The following is a 17,854-nucleotide window of genomic DNA, read 5'->3' as shown; positions in this document are numbered from 1 at the left end:
CTTGCCCTGGCTGGCGGGTGCCACAGAGATTGTGGAGGGTGAGCAGTGTGCACAGGGACGCTTCCTGTGCGCCTGTCGTTGTATGGGCAGGCTTCCCTCTTGAGTCTTCTTTTGGTCCAAGGACAACAGAGCTCAGGGAGTTGAGTTTCCACCTCTGTCTTATACTAGCATAAGGTCCAGGCCCAGAGTGCTCCTCCTAGAGAGGATAAGCCAAGGCCAGAGGCAAAAAGAGTCGGGTCCCAGCACCCCACCCTGCCTGCCACACAACAGCTGGTCCCACCACCGCTGTGTGTTCCTTCAGCACTTGGAGTGCAGTTTCAGTTTGCACTCCATTAATTTACAAGTAGGTTGCTTTGTAAGTGTTCTTTTGTCTCCCCCCCCCCCCACCGCCCCGCCGGTTGTCCAGACTCCTGCACCCAACCTGGCTCCTGAGGGTAGGGGTTGCCCCTCTCATCAACCCCATTAGCCTCCTCCAGGCCCTGTACTCCTACAGCAAAGATTACCAAAAGCATGGCTCCAAGAGCTGCTGGATGGTGTGAACAGCCAAGCTGCAATGAACAAGATGATGAAGGGGCAGCATCCTTGTTCTCTAGGTGAGAAACAGGTTGGAGAAACTGCATGATGGAAGTGGACTGGCAGAAAACGGTGGGACCAGAGTCTAGATGTTTCCCCACCAGAAGTCTCAGCTGGCTCTGCTACTTACCTCTCCTACCACTCAGTCCTTACTGCAGGTGAGATTATTAAGTCTTCTAGGGCAAAAATAAGGTCTTATTCACCTTGATATTCCTGGGGAAACTTGGGTTGGACTCTTTCTTCTCCCCAAGGACCTTTCCAGGAGCAGATCTCTGTTTGCTGACTCCTTCAACTTACCCTGCCCAGGAGGTTTTACAGAGCCAGGCCCCATGGTACCCCAGACACTAGGTTGGGAAGATTCAGAGCTGAAATCATTTCCACACCACCTCCCATGATGCCCAAAGCCAAGTTTAGGTCCATAAAGCAGTGGATGCTATCCATCATTCACTTTCTGCCAACTGAGCTCAGATACAGTTGTGCAGAACATCAGAACGTGCTCCTCTCCAGCACGTCCGTCCTGCAGGACAGTCCCCGGCAGCCTCTGCCAAACCATCTCTCCGCCTCCTGCGCCTGGGCTCTCAGGGTCCTTGCACCAGCTAGGCTCAGCACCTCTAGGTTTCCTCTGCCTAGGGCCCTTCCTGCCCCATCTACCATTCTCCTGGGTTTCCCAAGCAGGGCCTGTCCTGACTATATGCAGGTGGGTTGTGGTTCCTCATTTCCTCTGGGCTCAGCCTCTCTTTCCAGCAGCACCCCACTCTTTACCACCCAATTTTATACTCATTGATAATAGTATAATGTTCTTTCTTTCTTTATTTTTTTACTGTTACAACAAATAATTGTTCTTGAAGCCTCCTATGCAGAAATAGGAAGTTGTTATTTTCTTTCTTTCTTCTTTTCAAGGTAGGGTCTTACTCTAGCCCAGGCTGACCTGGAATTCACTATGTAGTCTCAGGGTGGCCTCAAACTCACTGCGATCCTCCTACCTCTGCCTCCTGAGTGCTGGGATTAAAGGCATGCATCACCAGACCTGCTTGCTCGCCCTATCTATCTATCTATCTATCTATCTATCTATCTATCTATCTATCTATCTATCTATCATCTTTCTTTCTGTTTATATTTTGAAATAGCATAGCTCAGGCTGCCCTAGAATTCATTATGTAGCATAGGCTGGCCTCAAACTCATGGCAATCCTCCTGCTTCAACCTCTCAAGTGCTGGGATTGCAGGTGTGAGGTACCATGTTCAGCTATTATTCTGATTTTATAAATACAGAATCTGAGGCTCAGTGAGGTGGCAACTTGCAAAAGGCAGCAGTGGCTCCATTCCAGCCTCCTACCAGAGTCCTCAGACTATCTTCACAATGGGCCTCTGCTGCTCACTGACAATATGTGTGCATGTGAACACATGCTCACTCACTCACATGTGTCCTCAGACTTCCACCAGAACTGGCCCTCTGTCCCAGGGCAGGGCCAGCCTTGTCCCCCTGGTAGCACTGAACATAGGGAAAGTCCAAAACTTCTCAACAGAGGAATCCAGCCCCGCTGTCTGGGAAGGGCTGAAAAAGGAGCAGGGAGTTTTTAACATGTAACCACACTGAGCTGGCTGCCCTCTGCTCCCTTGTCCCTCTCCATGGGTCCACAGGTCCCACCACCCCCAGCCACCCCTCTGTCCCCGTGGCCTGACTCACTTCTCCAGCATGGACATGACGATCGGGGGAAGCACCAGGATGGGCATTGGCAGGACCACGCGTGTCAGCGCCGTCTCCAGCAGGGCCTGAGGGTGGGATAGGCTGGGTCAGAGGAGCTCTGGGCTGGGGACAGCTAACCGGCAGCAAACTCCCTTGGTGTGTGCACTGCTGTTCGGCACATCTGGCAACACAGGGTTACTCACAGCAGGCAGCACAGTGCTCACACAGGCGGATTGCAGACAACAGAAAACACCACCCCCATCCTCATGCACATGCCTTTAGGAAGAGCAGATTCCTGTCACCTGTCACGTGTGGGGGAGGGGAGACAATACAACTGGCAGGCTGCCTTGGGCAACAAGAAACATCCTCTCCAGTCTGAGTTGTTCAGAGGTCAGAGGCTAGGGACCCAAGATGCTCTGGAAACAAAGCCAGACAGAGCAAACATCTGGGGTCCTCTAAGCTTCAGAGACTAGCGGTATTTGGGGTTTTCTATTGTTGTTTGTTTTGTTTTAGACATTTCTTAAAGACAAAGATCTCTAAGATCATTCATATCCTATTTCTGAAGGTTTTTTTTTAGTGACAAGAGGTTGGCTTTGTAAGGCTGAGATTCTGCTGAGCATGTGTAGGGTCTGGCTGGGGAATCTATCAGAGGCCTTGCTCTGAGGATCCCATGTGGTAACTGGGTGTGGGGGGATATAGTTTAGGGCCAGAGTAGTGGCAATTCTGTGTTTAGACAGTCATTTTGAGGAGTCCCTTTAACCCATGAATTTTTTTGAATCCTTGGAGGAAGCCCCAGGAATGGCTTATAGCCCATCTTTCTGGGTGGGGAGGTGACAGGCTGAGCCACATCAAAAGAAGCTACAGCTACAGAACAGTGTGGCTTTCCTGGATGGCTGACCACGAGGAGGGGCTGGCATAGCTACCCTCGTCAGTGGCACTGGGAAAGGATGGGATTGGAGTCCAGTAAGAAGCTAAGCCTATATTCCCTGTGATGATGGGATCAGGACTGAACAGTTTCTTCTGGAAACTTGTATCTTTCATGATCAGCCTCGGGATGGCCTAGGAGAGGGTTCCATCAGGCTCCAGATCAGGCGTGAGCAGGACAGAAAAGCCTAGAGCTGGAGCAGGGAAACTGCTGGCATGGTGTCCATACCTGGCCCCTTACAAGTACTGGATGGACCTTGGTTTCCTTTGAACTAATGGAGAAGGGAAATCAGAGGCTTATCTGGAAGGCCTCATGCACAAGGGTAAGGCTCAGTCATAACTGGAAGCTTCTGGTGGATAGAGACTGGAACAAGGGTGATGCTCAGTCCCCTAATGTCTGACCCCTTGCTCTGCTCCTAGCCATCAGAGGCCACCAACCACCATCAGGAGGAAGGCTGGGGAGGCAAAGGACATGAACTGGTGTGTGTGTGTGTGTGTTGAAATCACAAGGGTGAGAATGGTCAAGGACCAATGAAGAGGGTCTTGAAGGAATTATTTTCCCAACCTCACAGAAGCCACAACAGCCTCTGCAAGCCTCACAGTGCTGGCTCTCGCCAAGAGAGCCCTGCTGAAGGGCTGCTAACCAGCCCGCACACCACTATCTGTAGCTTCCGATTCATAACACAAGGGGACCGAAAGGTCCAGGGCACTGAGAAGCAAGCCCTGGGGAGGCTTCTCTGCCCTTGCCAATTAACACCTCCTCGGAGGAGCTGAGTCCTGAGGGCTGGGATATGAAATGGGGACATTTCACAGTATTGAGGGAGGGAGAGAGAAGAGCAATGAGGGCCTGCCCCAAGGGAGAAGTGTGGCTGGGGACAGACTTCAGGGCCCAGGGTTCATGCAGAGGGGAGGTGGGGCGGGGAGGAGACAAACCAGGGTCATGTGACCAGAAGTCTCCAAGGAATGCACCAATTCCAATCCCATGGCATCCCCCCTTTCCAGCCCCCACATGACCCACGTGTCTGGCTGCGATCTTAGAAGAGCCCACGAGGTTGCCATCGGCATCAAGGACATCAATCCCTTCCTCTAGCTCCCCATACCGCATCAGGACCACGTTGCAGATGTTGGCACTGGCTGGAGAGAGAAGGGCACAGGGATGGGGAGTGAGGTAAAGATAGCTTCTTCCTGGCTACTCCTTTAGCCAGGCCTTCTGAGCCCTGAGGACTCTGCAAAGGTTGGAGGTGTGCTTTTATTATCCTATCAACCTACTGAAGGATGTGAGGGGCCTTTAGAGACCTTGAAAGCAATAATGGTCTAACAGGTGTTGGGGGGGATTGGTCAAGGCTTTGCAAACTGCCACCTATAGAGGGCACTGCCTTCCATGCCTCTGGGACAGGCCCCTAGGCAGAGGAAGCTGACCGAGGGTTCTAACACTGGTAACCTGACCTCTTGGGCCACTGGGTGTTTTAAAATGCCATTCTCCGTATTAAAGCCCTCATTCCTCACTAGAGAAAATCAAGAGGTTTGCATCCTGACAGGTGCCAGAGCGAGCAGGAACCTCAGAGCTTCCCCAGCACACCATCTCATTTTATGGACAGTAAACACCTCAGAGAGGGAGGGTGACTTCACTGATGTCACTCAACAAAGTGGGACAGAGTAGAAAGGCCACAGTGTCTAAACCTCCAGGGAGCCATGGTTGGGGAACAGGCAGAGTTCTGATGGTTGAATTCCTTCATTTAGCCACTCTTCTCCACTTTCAGGTCAGATCTCAGGAACCTGGGGCTGAGGAAGGTGCCTGGCTCCTTTAGTCAGCACGAGATACAGAGTCTGTGGGTCATTCAGTAGTAGGTGACCAGTATAGGGTACCTTCTTTATATGGGGACTCACAAGGCCAGGCCTGGGTTCAAGGTGGGTATAGACCAGGCCTGAACTCCAGCCCTGCTTCAGGACGGAAGTGGGGAGACTTGGGGGTGGGTGACAAATGCAGAACCTGCCTGCTCCACTCCTCCCCCCCAAAGCGCCTTGCTGTGTTTAAAGTTTTAATTTTTGCTAATTAATGTCAATTAATTTTGTATAATGAGTGTTTAATTTTGGGGAGTGTGTGAGCCTGGGAGCGACTGCAGTTCTGGGCTGTGAACGCTGATTAGCATCAACACCTGCTGCTTCCCCCCTCCAGTGGGGGGGCACCCGGATTTGGGGAGCTGGAGGGTGGTGGGGCTCAGTGGGCAGGAGGAGTGGGAGGGAACCCACAGATGCTCCCAAAGCCTGAGCCAATGGCTGGGGAGCCCAGCAGTACAGGGTGCTCACAGCTGGGGGACAGGGTTCTGCAGGTAAGGGGCGGCTTAGGACCCAAGGATCTCTAAGCTTCAGTCCCCTCCTTCAACAAAGCAGGAGGTAGAATAAACTGAGGTAAAGACCAAGAGGCTCTGTAGTCGTTGCAGAAAAGCCGGAGAGCAGATACAGCTCTGCAATGTATTCCGAGCACATATGCCATCTTTGAGCTTCTCTACTGTTTCTCTGCAGACTCTCTGGAGCAGGGACTGAAGCCATGTCCCCTCCTGTCCCCACAGTAGACATGCTCACCTGTCCAAGCAGGGGTTTGCAGCCAGGGCCTACATGGGGACACCTGGCCATGTCAAGAGATACTTCTGATGATCATGAGCTGGTAGCTGTGTGACTGGTATGTGGGGGTGAGTAAAGCCTATGGCACACAGGATGGCCCCTATAACAAAGGACTACCCAGCCCAAATATTAATAGCGTCAAAAACTCACATCACTGAGCCAGGTGTAGTGGCATATGCCTTAATCCCAGCACTTGGGAGGCAGGAGTAGGATTGCTGTGACTTTGAGGCCACCCTGAGACTACATAGTGAATTCCAGGACAGCCTGGACTAGAGTGAGACCCTACCTCGAAAACCAAAAAACAAACAAACAAAAAACCACCTCACATCTCTGGTTATGGTGGCACATGCCTTTAATCCCAGCACTTGGGAGGCAGAGGTAGGAGGATCGCTGTAAGGCTACCCTAAGTTGACATAGTGAATTCTAGGTCAGCCTGGGCTAAAGCTACCTCAAAAAAACAAAAACAAAAACCTCAGGTCATGTCTGTCTTGAGATAGGCTCTTTCTATGCTGGCATTAAACTCACAAGCCTTCCGCCATAGCCTCTTCAGCACTGGGATTACAGGCACATACCATGCTGGCGAGAAACCTTTAACCACATCCAGAGCCAGAATCAGGAAGGAGAACTTGAGGTGAAAGAGAGTTAGGACTACAGGGAAGGTCTTGGAGGAGAAGGGAGCCTGGGTTTGTGGGGAGCATCTGGGCTTGTGGTTCAGTTCTGGCAGACCCAGGGCCCCATAAGACCCCTAGGGAGGCCTTGGGAAGCTGCTACCAGGCCTCTGTTAGTAACACACCCCCTAGTGGCTGTTGGGATGCTCTGCAGCCCCTAAGCACTTGGGGCTACCAGTTGTCAGGTCATTGGAGAATAGGGTTTGCTGCTCCTAGGAGGTTAGCCCCACCCTGAGCATACCTGTCACCACCACCACCAGAAGTACCCCAGGACAGGAGGGTCAGGATGGTCATCCCGATGTGCATCTACTGAAGGTCAGGGACTGCCAGTTCACTCCAAGAAAGAGCTGCTGCCACCTTCACCCCAGGGAGCATTCCCAAGTGTAATAGGGGTTGCGGCACTTAGGGTCTCCACTGGCTCTCTGTGCTCACACAGAACACTGGACCCTCCACATACAGTAACCCAGGGCAAAGAAAACGAGTCATCTAAATGGCTCCAGCCCCCACTGTGTGTGCACATGGTGGGGAGACAGACAGGCAAGAAGGTATGGCCTTGGAGGTAGTGGTAGGCCAGCCGCAGGCACGGGTGATCACTCACTTCCTCTCCACAGTTTCCAGATGGGGATGTAGGGCAACAGCAGGACTTGGGTTCAAACTGAACCAGCAGAGGCAAAATAAGCATTGCCACAGGTAGCAGTGCATGCAGCTCTCCGGAGGAGGAAGGAGAATCGCTGTGAGCACAAGGTCAGCCTGGACTAACGTGAGACTCTGCCTCAAAAAACCAAAGGTGGGGTGGGGTGGGTGGGAGAGATGGCTTAGCAGTTAAGGCACTTGCATGAAAAGCCTACTGACTAGGTTTGACCCTTCAGTGACTACCTTCGAGGACAGTTCATGGCCTGTAATCTCTTCTGTTGATTATATACTATTTGTCTATTTTTGGTTTTGGGGTAGGGCCTCACTCTAGCCCAGGCTATCCTGGAACTCTCTCTGTAATCCCAGGCTGCCTCAAACTCAGAGCAATCCTACCTCTGCCTCCCAAGTGCTGGGATTAAAGGTGTGCACCACCACACCCAGCCCTGTTTGTCTATTTATTGAGCATTTCAGTATATGTGTGTCACCAGTCATCTCCAGTAATGAGCAATGCAAACACATGTACAGGGTTTCATTTCCACCACTGCATCTAGAATGTTCCATTCTGTCATATACTACACTGAGACACTCAGAGCCTAAGGAAGTGGGGCGGAGGGGGGGGGAAGAAGTGAGGGAGAAAGAAAGGAGGGAGGGAGGGAGGGAGGGAGGGAAAGAGAGTGACAAGTATGCACACCAGTGCATGGGTCTCCCATCTGACACACCAGCAAATCCGCCAGTGACAGTATTGGCAGGTTAATTAAGCAGTCTGCTAGTGACCAAGTTAAGAAAGCTGGCACTTTTTCAGCTCAGATTGACACCACTCAAGACTCAGGCGTAACTGACATTGGAGCAGCAAATGCTGGGATGACATGGAATGAAAGAGGGGAGGGAGAACTGATTCACTCTGATTACAAGCTCAGTGTCAAGTCCTGAGGAAAACGCTTGTGACTTCTGCAGATGTTCTCACATACGACCCACTGTGATGCAACATTATAAAATCTTGCAGATAGTGGAAGGCGAATGAAGTACCTGGAGTAAAAGTTTCAGCAGGAAAAGAAAGCAGTAGACCAAAGTGCTCAGAAGGAGGGCTACAGCCTGCCCAGAGCAGACAAGCACATCAATCTAGGCCCAAGCAAGCACCACACACCTGTCAGAAACAGACTGTTGGGAAGGCAATTTTATTGATTCACTGAGAAAGGAACTTCATACACTCAGGTGAAGCCACAGGGCATTGACTTGAGGAAAATAAGATCTCCTAATTCCTTAACTCTGAGATGTATTTCTCGATATTTCATACACATACACGTCTATATGTTTTGGCAAGTATGTGTGGTGTATGTGTATGTGTAGTGTATGCACGTTTGTGCAGATGTGTGTATCCAGTTCACACATGTGGAGGACAGAGGAGAATACTGAATGTTCTCCTCTATAGTTTTTTTTATTAAAGTTAAATTTAACTTTATTTACTAGAGAGAGAGAAGAGAAAGAGGCAGATAGAGAATGGGCATACCAGGGCCTTCAGCCATTGCAAACAAACTCCAGATGCTTGTGCCACCTTGTGCATCTGGGTCCTGAGGAATCAAACCTGGATACTTGGGCTTTGTAGGCAAGCACCTTAATCATTAAGCCATTTATCCAGCCAACTTCTTTCTTTCTCCCTTTCTTTTTTCTTTCTTTCTTTCTTTTTTTTTTTCCAAGGTAGGGTCCCACTTTAGCTCAGGCTGACCTGGAATTCACTCTGTAGTTTCAGGGCGGCCTTGAACTCAAGGTGATCCTCCTACCTCTGCCTCCTTAGTGCTGGGATTAAGGCATGCACCACCACACTCAGCTTCTTTTATTTTTTAAAAAATGTTTATTTGTTTACGTGTGTGTGTGTGTGTGTGTGTGTGTGTGTGTGTGTGTGTATGAGAGAGAGAGAGAGAGAGAGAGAGAGAGAGAATGGGTATACCAGGACCTCCTGCTGCTGTAAACAAACTTCAGATGCATGCATGACTTTGGGCACCTAGATTTACATGGGTATTGGGGAACTGAACCTGGGTTGTTAGGCTTTGTAAGCAAGTGCCTTTAATTGCTGAGACATCTTCCCAGCTCTCCTCTATATTCTTACACTTATTTCCTTGAGACAGAATCTCTCCTTGAGCATGAAGCTGCCATTTCTTGTCAGAGTGGCTGACAAGTGAGCCCCAGCAATCCTGTCTCCATCCCTCACAGGATGGGGGTTATAGGCTTTGCACAGTCACAACTAGCTTTTTATGTGGGTGCTAGGGATCAAACTCAGACCCTCTCAGGCCCTTGTGCTTATAGGGCAAGTGCTTTTATTTGCTGAGCCATTTCCCAGTCTCCTATTCACCCATTTTTTTCAAGGTAGTGTCTCACTTTCGCCCAGGCTGACCTAGAATTCACTCCAGGCTGGCTTCAAACTCAGCAGTCCTCCCACCTCTACCTCCCAATTGCTGGGATTAAACATGTATGTGACCATGCCTGGCTTCCCTTGTTTTAATGTCTTAAAAGCCACGATGCAGGGTCTGGGGAGATGGCTCAGCAGGTAAGAATGATGCACAAGCAGAAGGACCTGAGCCCAATCCTCAGCATCTGTGTCAAGTAAAATGCAGGCATGGTTGTATTTGCTATAATCCCAGTGCTAAATAGGGCTGAGACAGGAGGATCATTGGGGCTCCCTGGTTAGCCAGTGTAACTGAAAAACAAGGAGCTCCAGGTTCAGTGAGAGACTCTTGTCTCAGGCAAATAAGGAAGAAGAGCCATAGAGAACACTTGACATCTTCCTCTGGGTTCAGCAGGGGGTGCATGGGACACACACATGCATATACTACACTACACACACACACCCCCAAAACCCCCTGCTATCTCACAATGGATATTGGGGTACAAGGGGGACCTTACTTGCTATCCCACATATTCCCCTGGATCAGTGTGAACTTAGCCATAGGTACAGGAATCTTTTCATTCAATTGTCACCTCAGCCGACCACAGCAATCCACACAGAACTTGAACTCAAACTTAGACTCCTAATTGTTGCCTAAAACATCTCTTTAAAAACTTACACTATAATGGTACACGGACATGAAAAGTTATTGTACATGCAGAAGATCGTCTGCCAGATACCAGGCAATGCAATTAAAGACAGTAGAAATTGCCAAACCATAGATAGCTACCCTAAAGAAATGCTTGCCCATATGCACAAGGAGACATTTACAAGGATGTTAATTATAGTGCTGTTTGTAAGAGCAAATGATTAGAAACAAGCTAAGTGTCCACCATTAGGGAACTCACAAGGGAGGATCTCCAAAACAAACTGCTGTGTGAAGAAAGCTACTGAGAGTGAGCAGGTGACTGCCAGGAGGCCAGGCCTGTCACTGAAATTGCCCGGGGCACAGGTGCATAAATCCACAGGTAATGCTTTAGAAGGCTCACACCTTGCAGAGCTGCCCTTGGAGACAGAATTCAATTTGATATTTAAACCCTGTTAGACTTCTTTTTTTTTTTAATACTAAGTATTTCTATATTATTTGAATTTTACAATGTGAATGCCATTATGTTTTATTTTAAAAGTTTTTGGTTTACTAATTATTTTTTATGAGAGAGAGATAGAGAGAGAATATTTGTGTACCAGGGCATGTGCTACCTTGGGCACTTGGTCACTTTGTGCATCTAGCTTACGTGGGTTTTGGGGAGTTGAACCTGGGTCCTTAGGCTTTGCAGGCAAGCACCTTAACTGCTAAGCCATCTCTCCTTCCCTGTTTTGTTTTTTGAAGCAGGGTTTCACTGTAGCCCAGGCTAACCTGGTAGTCCAGGCTGGCTTCAAACTCATAGCAATCCTATCCTCCTACCTTAGCCTCCCAAATGTACAATCATGTTTTAGTTGCTTAAAAAGCCATTTTAAAATTTGGCAGTCAAGATCTATTTTTAATCCATATTGCAAGTGGAAAGCTGGGAAAACATTTATCAAATGCGATAAACAAAGGTCTACTCATATTATGAGATGCTTTCAACAGCTACTCTCCCCAAGATTAGACCAAAGGACTCCCCTGGCCGGTTACTTGTCTAGAAAGGGACATGTAACCCAACTCTAGCCAGTGTCTTCTGGGGTTCCTGGGAAATGCCATCTCCCATCTTAGGAGTGGCAGACAAGAGAGAGAGTCTCTTGCCTTCTGGACATACTGGGTGGGAGGTGATAGCTGGAGCTGCTGCTGCCATCTTGACCATGGTGGGACTAACTTGAAGGTGGAGCCCACGGGCAGCTGGCGAAGGTGAAACAGAGGGAGGGAGGCCTGGGTGTATCACCCGAGACACCCCTTCTATAAATCCCACTTTGAGCCTGTCTGCTTGCAGCCAAAAAACATTCAGACAGTAAATAAAGAGCTTTGAAAATTATTAAGAAAAAGATTCACTGATCAAAAAAATCACAAAAATAAGAGTAGAAAATTCATGAAATATGAATATAAAAAGCCCGATAAACATGAACTCAATCTTATGAATAGTCAAAGACAGACTTCTGAATCTAAGAAAAAAATCAATTTGCAAGAGCTCTTTATATGTTTTGGAAACTAATCCTATTGGTTGAATGGTTTACACATGGCTGTTCCCAGACTGTGGCTTGACTCTCCTACATTGTAGATGATGTCGTCTGTCAAATGGTTTAATTTGTACACACATACACATCTTTCCTTTCTGATATTTACTCTTTATGCCATCAAGAAACTCTACTGAGCCAGGTGTGGTGGGTACATTCTTGTTATGCTAACACTTGGGAGATGGAGGCAGGATTCAGTTCAGGGCATCCTTGACTACCTGAAAGGCCATCTCAAAAACAACTCCAGGGCTGGATAGATGGCTGAGTGATTGATGGCAAAGCCTAAGGACCAGTGTTTGAGTCCCCAGTACCTGTGTAAAGCCAGATGCACAGTGACATATGCATCTGGAGTTCATTTGCAGGAGCAAGACACCCTGGCATGACCATTCTCTCTATCTTCCTTTCTCTCTCTCTCAAGTAAATAAAATATTAAAAAACTCTAAATGTTCATGTATATTTTCTTCAAAAAGTTTAAAATGCTTACATTTTATAATAAGGTCTTTAATCTATCTTGGAACTTATTTTTGTAACTGACATGAAATAGGGATATCCTTCCTTCTACCTGGAAACTGAACTATTCAATAAAGTTAGGAAAAGATTCTTGCCAGATGTGGTGGAGCACAATTTTAATCCCAGCACTTGTGAGGCTGAGGTAGGAAGGAGAATTGCTGGAGTTTGAGGCCAGCCTGAGACTACACAGTGAGGTCCAGGACAGACGGAGCTAGAGCAAGACCCTACCTCAAGAAAACAGAGAGGCAGAGTCACTTCATACCCGAGGGAACAATTTAACTAAAGGATATTACAATCATAATCTGAACACCTTCGATTAATAGACAGTCACATTGTGTAGTGCCTAAGCAGCTGAAAGAGATGCATATGGATTAACACAGAAGAATTTCAAAACCATAATGAAGAGCAACTTGCAGAAAGACATGGATGAGCTGGGGAGCTGGCTCAGTGGATAAAGCACTTGCCACACAGGCGTGGGTGCCTGAATTAGGGTCCCAGAATCCACACAAAGCTGGACACACTAATGCAGGTGTCTGTAATTCTAGCCCGTGCCTACTAGGTGGGGAGACAGAGAGTCCCCTGGAAGCAGGCGCGCACACGCACGTGTGCACACACACACACACAAGGACTCCTGGTCACTACACTATGATGAAACAAAGTCTCCACAGGGACAGCCTGCTGCCGGTGGACCTCACTTCCTGGGGGAGGAGACTCCAATCACGCACAACAAGGGCATGGGGGCTTCACGTGGATCTAACATTTTATTTATTTTCTTGTCTTTTTTTGAGGTAGGCTCTCACTCTAGCACAGGCTGACCTGGAATTGACTCGGTAGTCCCAGGCTGGCCTCAAACTCAGAGCAATCCTCCTGTCTCTGCCTCCTGAGTGCTGAGCGCTAGGATTAAAGGTGTGCGCCACCACGCCCAACATATTTTATTTTTGTTTCCTCAATTCTCTTTGTATTTTAAATATTTCATTCTTTATTTCTAAATTTTATTTGTGTGTGAGAAAGAATAGGCAAGGGGAGAGAGAGAATGGGCACGCCAGGGCCTCCAGCTACTGCAAACAAACTCCACATACATGCTCCACCTTGTACATCTGGATTGTGTGGGTACTGGGGAATTGAACCTGAGTCCTTAGGCTTCTCAGGCAACTTAACAACTAAGCTATCTCTCCAGCTCAACTTATTTTTTAATATTATTTTACTTATTTATTTAAGAGGGAGAGAGAGAACAGGTGTACTAGGGCCTCCAGCCACTGCAAATGAACTCCAGATGCATGTGCCACCTTGTGCATCTGGTTTACGTGGATACTGGGGAATCAAACCTGGGTCCTTAGGCTTTACAGGCGAATGACTTAACCACTAAGCTATCTCTCTAGCCTTCATTTTTTAATGTTTTGCACGAGTATATGTGTGTGATATGCATGCATGTATATATGGATGTTCATATGTATAGAAGGTATCTGTAGACATGTGTGTGCAGGTAAGGGGTGGTTTGAATCAGATGTCCCCCATCTGGTGGCAATTTAGGAGATGGAGCCTTGATGGAGGAGGGGTGTTGTTTTGGGCAGTCTTAGGGGCATTAGGAGCTCAGCTACCCCTTGCCAGAGATCTGTTCACTCTCTTGCTGCTGTTTCCACCTGCTGTGGCAGAGGTGACATCCAGCCTCTGCTCATGCTATAATTTCCCCTCCATCATGGAGCTTCCCCTGAGACTGTAGGATAAATAAACCCTCTCCTCCATCTGCTGCTCTTCAGCAGGTGTTTTATCTCGGCAACGAGAAGATAACAGCAACAGAGGTTGAAGATGGCTGTCTTCCTCAAATTGTTTTCCACCTTAATTTTTCAGACAGGGTCTCTTACTGAACCTGAAACTCACCAATTTAGCTAGACTAGCAAGCCAGCAAGTCCTGGGATCCTCTTGCTCTGCCTTCCCAGCGCAGGGATTACAGGAGTGTGCCGCCACAGCTAGCTTTTACATAGCTGCTAGGATCTGAACTCAGGTCCTCATGCTTGCATAGCAAACACTTTACCACGTGAGCCACCTTACCAGCCCCTATTTATTTTTTTGAGACAGAGTCTCAATGTACCCCAGGCCAGCCAGGAATTTACAGTGTAGCCCAGGCTGGCTTCAGATTGGTGACCCTCCTATCCTTTCCTTCCAAGTGCTAGGATTACAGTGTGTACTAACACACATGGCTATATTTTAAAATAAAAACTAAAATGGTTACAGAATGAACTGTTGCAACTTACAGTCTCTTAAAAAGGAGAAGTGATTTTAGGGCTGGGAAGATGACACAGTGGGTAAAAGCACTTTCTGGGCAATCATGATGACTGGAGTTTGGATCCTCAGGCCCACATAACCAGGAAGCAGAGGGCAGGGAGATGGCTTAGCAGTTAAAAGCACATGCTTGCAAATCTTGCTGGCCCAGGCTCAATTCCCCAGATATCCACATAAAACTCGACAGACATTCATTTGCAGTGGCAAAAGACCTTGGTGTGCCCTACCCAGGCAAATAAATATATCACAAATTTTTAAAATTCTTTTTTATTTTTTCAAGTTAGGGCCTTGCTCTAGCCCAGGCTGACCTGGAATTCACTATGTAATCTTAGGGAGGCCTTGAACTCACTGCAATCCTCCTACCTCTGCCTGAGTGCAGGGATTAAAGGTGTGTGCCACCATGCTTGGGTTAAATGTTTTTTGAAAGCAGGCAGTGGTATGTGCCTGTAATCTAAGTGTTCCTATAATGAAATGGGAGGCCGAGACAGGAGCCCACCTGGAATCTCATGAGCCAGCTAGCTAAGAACAAGAAGCCCTTGCTCAAAGTGGAAGGAAAGGACTGACAGCCAAGGTTTCCCTCTGACCTCCACATGTACACACGCAGACATATACCCACTCAATAATCACATACACACACACATACACACATAGTTTTTGAACTAAGAATTTTATGACTTCCATGGAAAAATGTCCAAAATTTACTCTGTGTAGTGGCCCACACTTGTGATTTTAGCACTTGGGAGGTAGAAGCAGGAAGATCAGGAGTTCTAAGTCATCCTCAGCTACAAACTGAATTCAAGATCAGCCTAGGCTATATTAGACTCTCAAAAATAAAGATGTTCAAAATTTATTGTGAGGACAAAAAGTAGTTTAGAGAATAGTGTTTGTATTTGATCTCCATCCCCCCTTTTTTTTCCTAGTAGGGTCTCACTCTTGCCCAGATGGACCTGGAATTCACTCTATAGTCCTAGGCTAACCTTGAACTCATTCATGGTGATCCTCCTGCCTCTGCCTCCTGAGTGTTGGGATTAAAGGTGTGCACCACCGTGCTTGGCTTGACCCCAATTTTACTTGATTTATATGGACAAAATAAATAAGCAGAAATCCATACATCTTTAGATGTTTACTTGAATTTAGAGGGATACAGACAAATTTGTGTCTGGAGGAAAAAGTATGCAACCGTATGTCATCAGAAAGAATACAGCCATTTTCACTAAGCAAACAAAGTATTGAAGTAGTAACCAAAAGACTAGTTCTCTTACCCCATGTTTCACTCGAGGAGGACTTGGCTCCCCGTTTTTGCAGACTCCACTTCCTCATCTGCAGGGATGAGGCAATGGTTGCCCCCCGCCCCCCCGCCATCACCATTTGCAGGCAATATGTGCACACAGGAAACAGCACAAATTGTGTGAAACAGCAGGTCTACAAATGTGACTCTCCTGCCGACCCTGGTTGACCCTTTCTCGAGGCAACCACTGGAGTGAGGCCCTCAGGCACGCACATGCGCAGCACCACCTTGACCCTCCCATGTTCTCTTGTGCCGATCACAAGCACAGCTCCTCTACCCTGGCAGGAGCGAGGCTTATCAAGGAGGATGTGTACACTAATCTTTGCTCAATTTCACAGTACTTCCTAATATGATCTTAGCAGCAGCACCAAATGGCAGAGTTTTCTCTTACTTGAGCAACTTTTTGTTGTTGTTTTTGAGGTAGGGTCTTGCTCTAGCCCAAGCTGACCTGGAATTCACTATGTAGTCCCAGGTTGGCCTCGAACTCACAGTGATCCTCCTACCTCTGCCTCCTGAGTGCTGGAATTAAAGGTGTACGCCACCACACCTGGCTAAATTTTTCTTTTAAATAGCTTGAGAATTGGGGGAGAGTTTCACAACTCTTCTGAAGTGTCACAGACCCGGGTCTTGGAACTTGTGAATGGAAAAAAAAAAAATCAGCATGTAAATTCTAGCATAGGCTGACTCTGAATTTTGGAGTCTTTTCCTAGAAAGGGCTGCTACAGTACTCCTCTGGCAGGAGACTGCAGTGGTTCCCCACCAGCAGTGACATAAAGCTCAGTCCCTAAGCTCAGCCCAAGGCCGCAAGGTGCCCTCTCCACTGCCTCACAGACCCCGGCCCCTGTGCCTTCACCATCATTGTTCCTCCTGCCTGCTGTTTCCCCATTTTCTGTGGGTCTCTCTACCTTCTGGACTTTAGGAATGATAAAATCTCTGAGTTGGAGGTAATTCATTCAGTGAATAATTATCAAATACCTATGGGATGCCTTGGTTCTGGATACTGTCTTTATATGGGAAACCTGAGGGAGCCTCTTGGAACCACAAATCACAGGACTGAACCATTCTGAGCAGAGTCCATGAAACCTTCAACCTCTAGGATCTCAGCAACTTAATATTTGTCAACTATTTCTTTTTCTTTCTTTCTTTTTCTTTTGGAATAGCACTCCTTACAAAGCCTTGGGGGTTCTCTTCAGTCCACTTCTACAGATCTCATCAGATCTTACACTCCCAGGCTCATGAATTCACAGCTCTTCCAGGCTAGTGTCCCTGTTCCTTGAATGTGAGGCATAGGCCTCTTTTATCCAAGGCAGTCATGAAATAACTAAAGGGATGAAACTGAAGTCAGAGCTCCGGGCCACATCCCTGGAACCATTTGGACCACAGTTCATGACTTCTGGGGCCTGGGGGCATGCTGGGGACCCATGCTAATAATTCTGAGGCAGCTCCAATCCTGGCCCTTAGCCCATTCTCTCAGCAAGCTCTGAAATGAGTCTTTCTGTGGCCCCTCCAAATTGCTGCTTTGCCCATGCATCCCTGTGATGGAGGTCCAGTAACCTTTCTCTTTTAAAATAGACATAGTCAGAGCGAGAGAGTGACACCGTACCTTGAAAAACAAAAAACAAAACAAAAGACACATTCTCCCCAAATCATTTAGCTTAGATCAGACTCCTAAAATGTAGGATGTATTAGATGATGATTTAGATATAATGTCTAATGGACTTTCTCCTTATCTTCTGTGGTAATGGGGATTGGACCCTGGGCATGCCAGCCCACTGTTCTATATCTCCAGCCTCTATGAAGTGTTATAGCACTTGTCACTGGAACATTAGCTTTTTGTGCCAGTTTGATCATGTGATCAACCCTTGGTCCCAAACTGATGCTCTCCAATGTCAGGAATGTGTCATTTTTGTGTGTGTGTGTGTGTGTGTTTGGTCTGTCTGTCTGGTTTTGAGATAGGGTTTCATGTAGCCCACACTGGCTTATAACTCACTATGTAGCTAAGGATGGCCTCAAACTTCTGATCCTCCTGCCTGTGGCTTCCAAGTGCTAAGGTTACAGGCATGAGCCACCATGTCCAGCTGC

At 47.7% G+C, this 17,854-nt stretch overlaps 1 protein-coding gene across 4 annotated transcripts in view; it reads right to left on the bottom strand.

Moving 5' to 3' along the window:
- Positions 1-17,854, bottom strand: part of Sfxn5 (sideroflexin 5) — a 138,212-nt gene that overhangs the window by 20,650 nt on the left and 99,708 nt on the right. Inside the window, exons 11-12 of one of the 4 annotated variants that reach the window (XM_045152718.1) lie at positions 4,202-4,317; positions 2,260-2,345 (exon numbers count right to left, since the gene is read on the bottom strand). The exons of 1 other annotated variant lie outside the window; for it this stretch is intronic. In XM_045152718.1, the coding sequence (XP_045008653.1) occupies positions 2,260-2,345; positions 4,202-4,317 (202 nt within the window). The remainder of the gene's footprint in view (positions 1-2,259; positions 2,346-4,201; positions 4,318-17,854) is intronic. 2 more of the 4 variants (XM_045152721.1, XM_045152720.1) reach the window with 2 other exon arrangements.

This window comes from Jaculus jaculus, chromosome 6, assembly GCF_020740685.1.
Source record: "Jaculus jaculus isolate mJacJac1 chromosome 6, mJacJac1.mat.Y.cur, whole genome shotgun sequence".
In the NCBI taxonomy this organism is placed as follows: Eukaryota; Metazoa; Chordata; class Mammalia; order Rodentia; family Dipodidae; genus Jaculus; species Jaculus jaculus.
The sequence above is the reverse complement of the archived record's forward strand: the minus strand, read 5'-3'. Positions and strand labels throughout refer to the sequence as shown.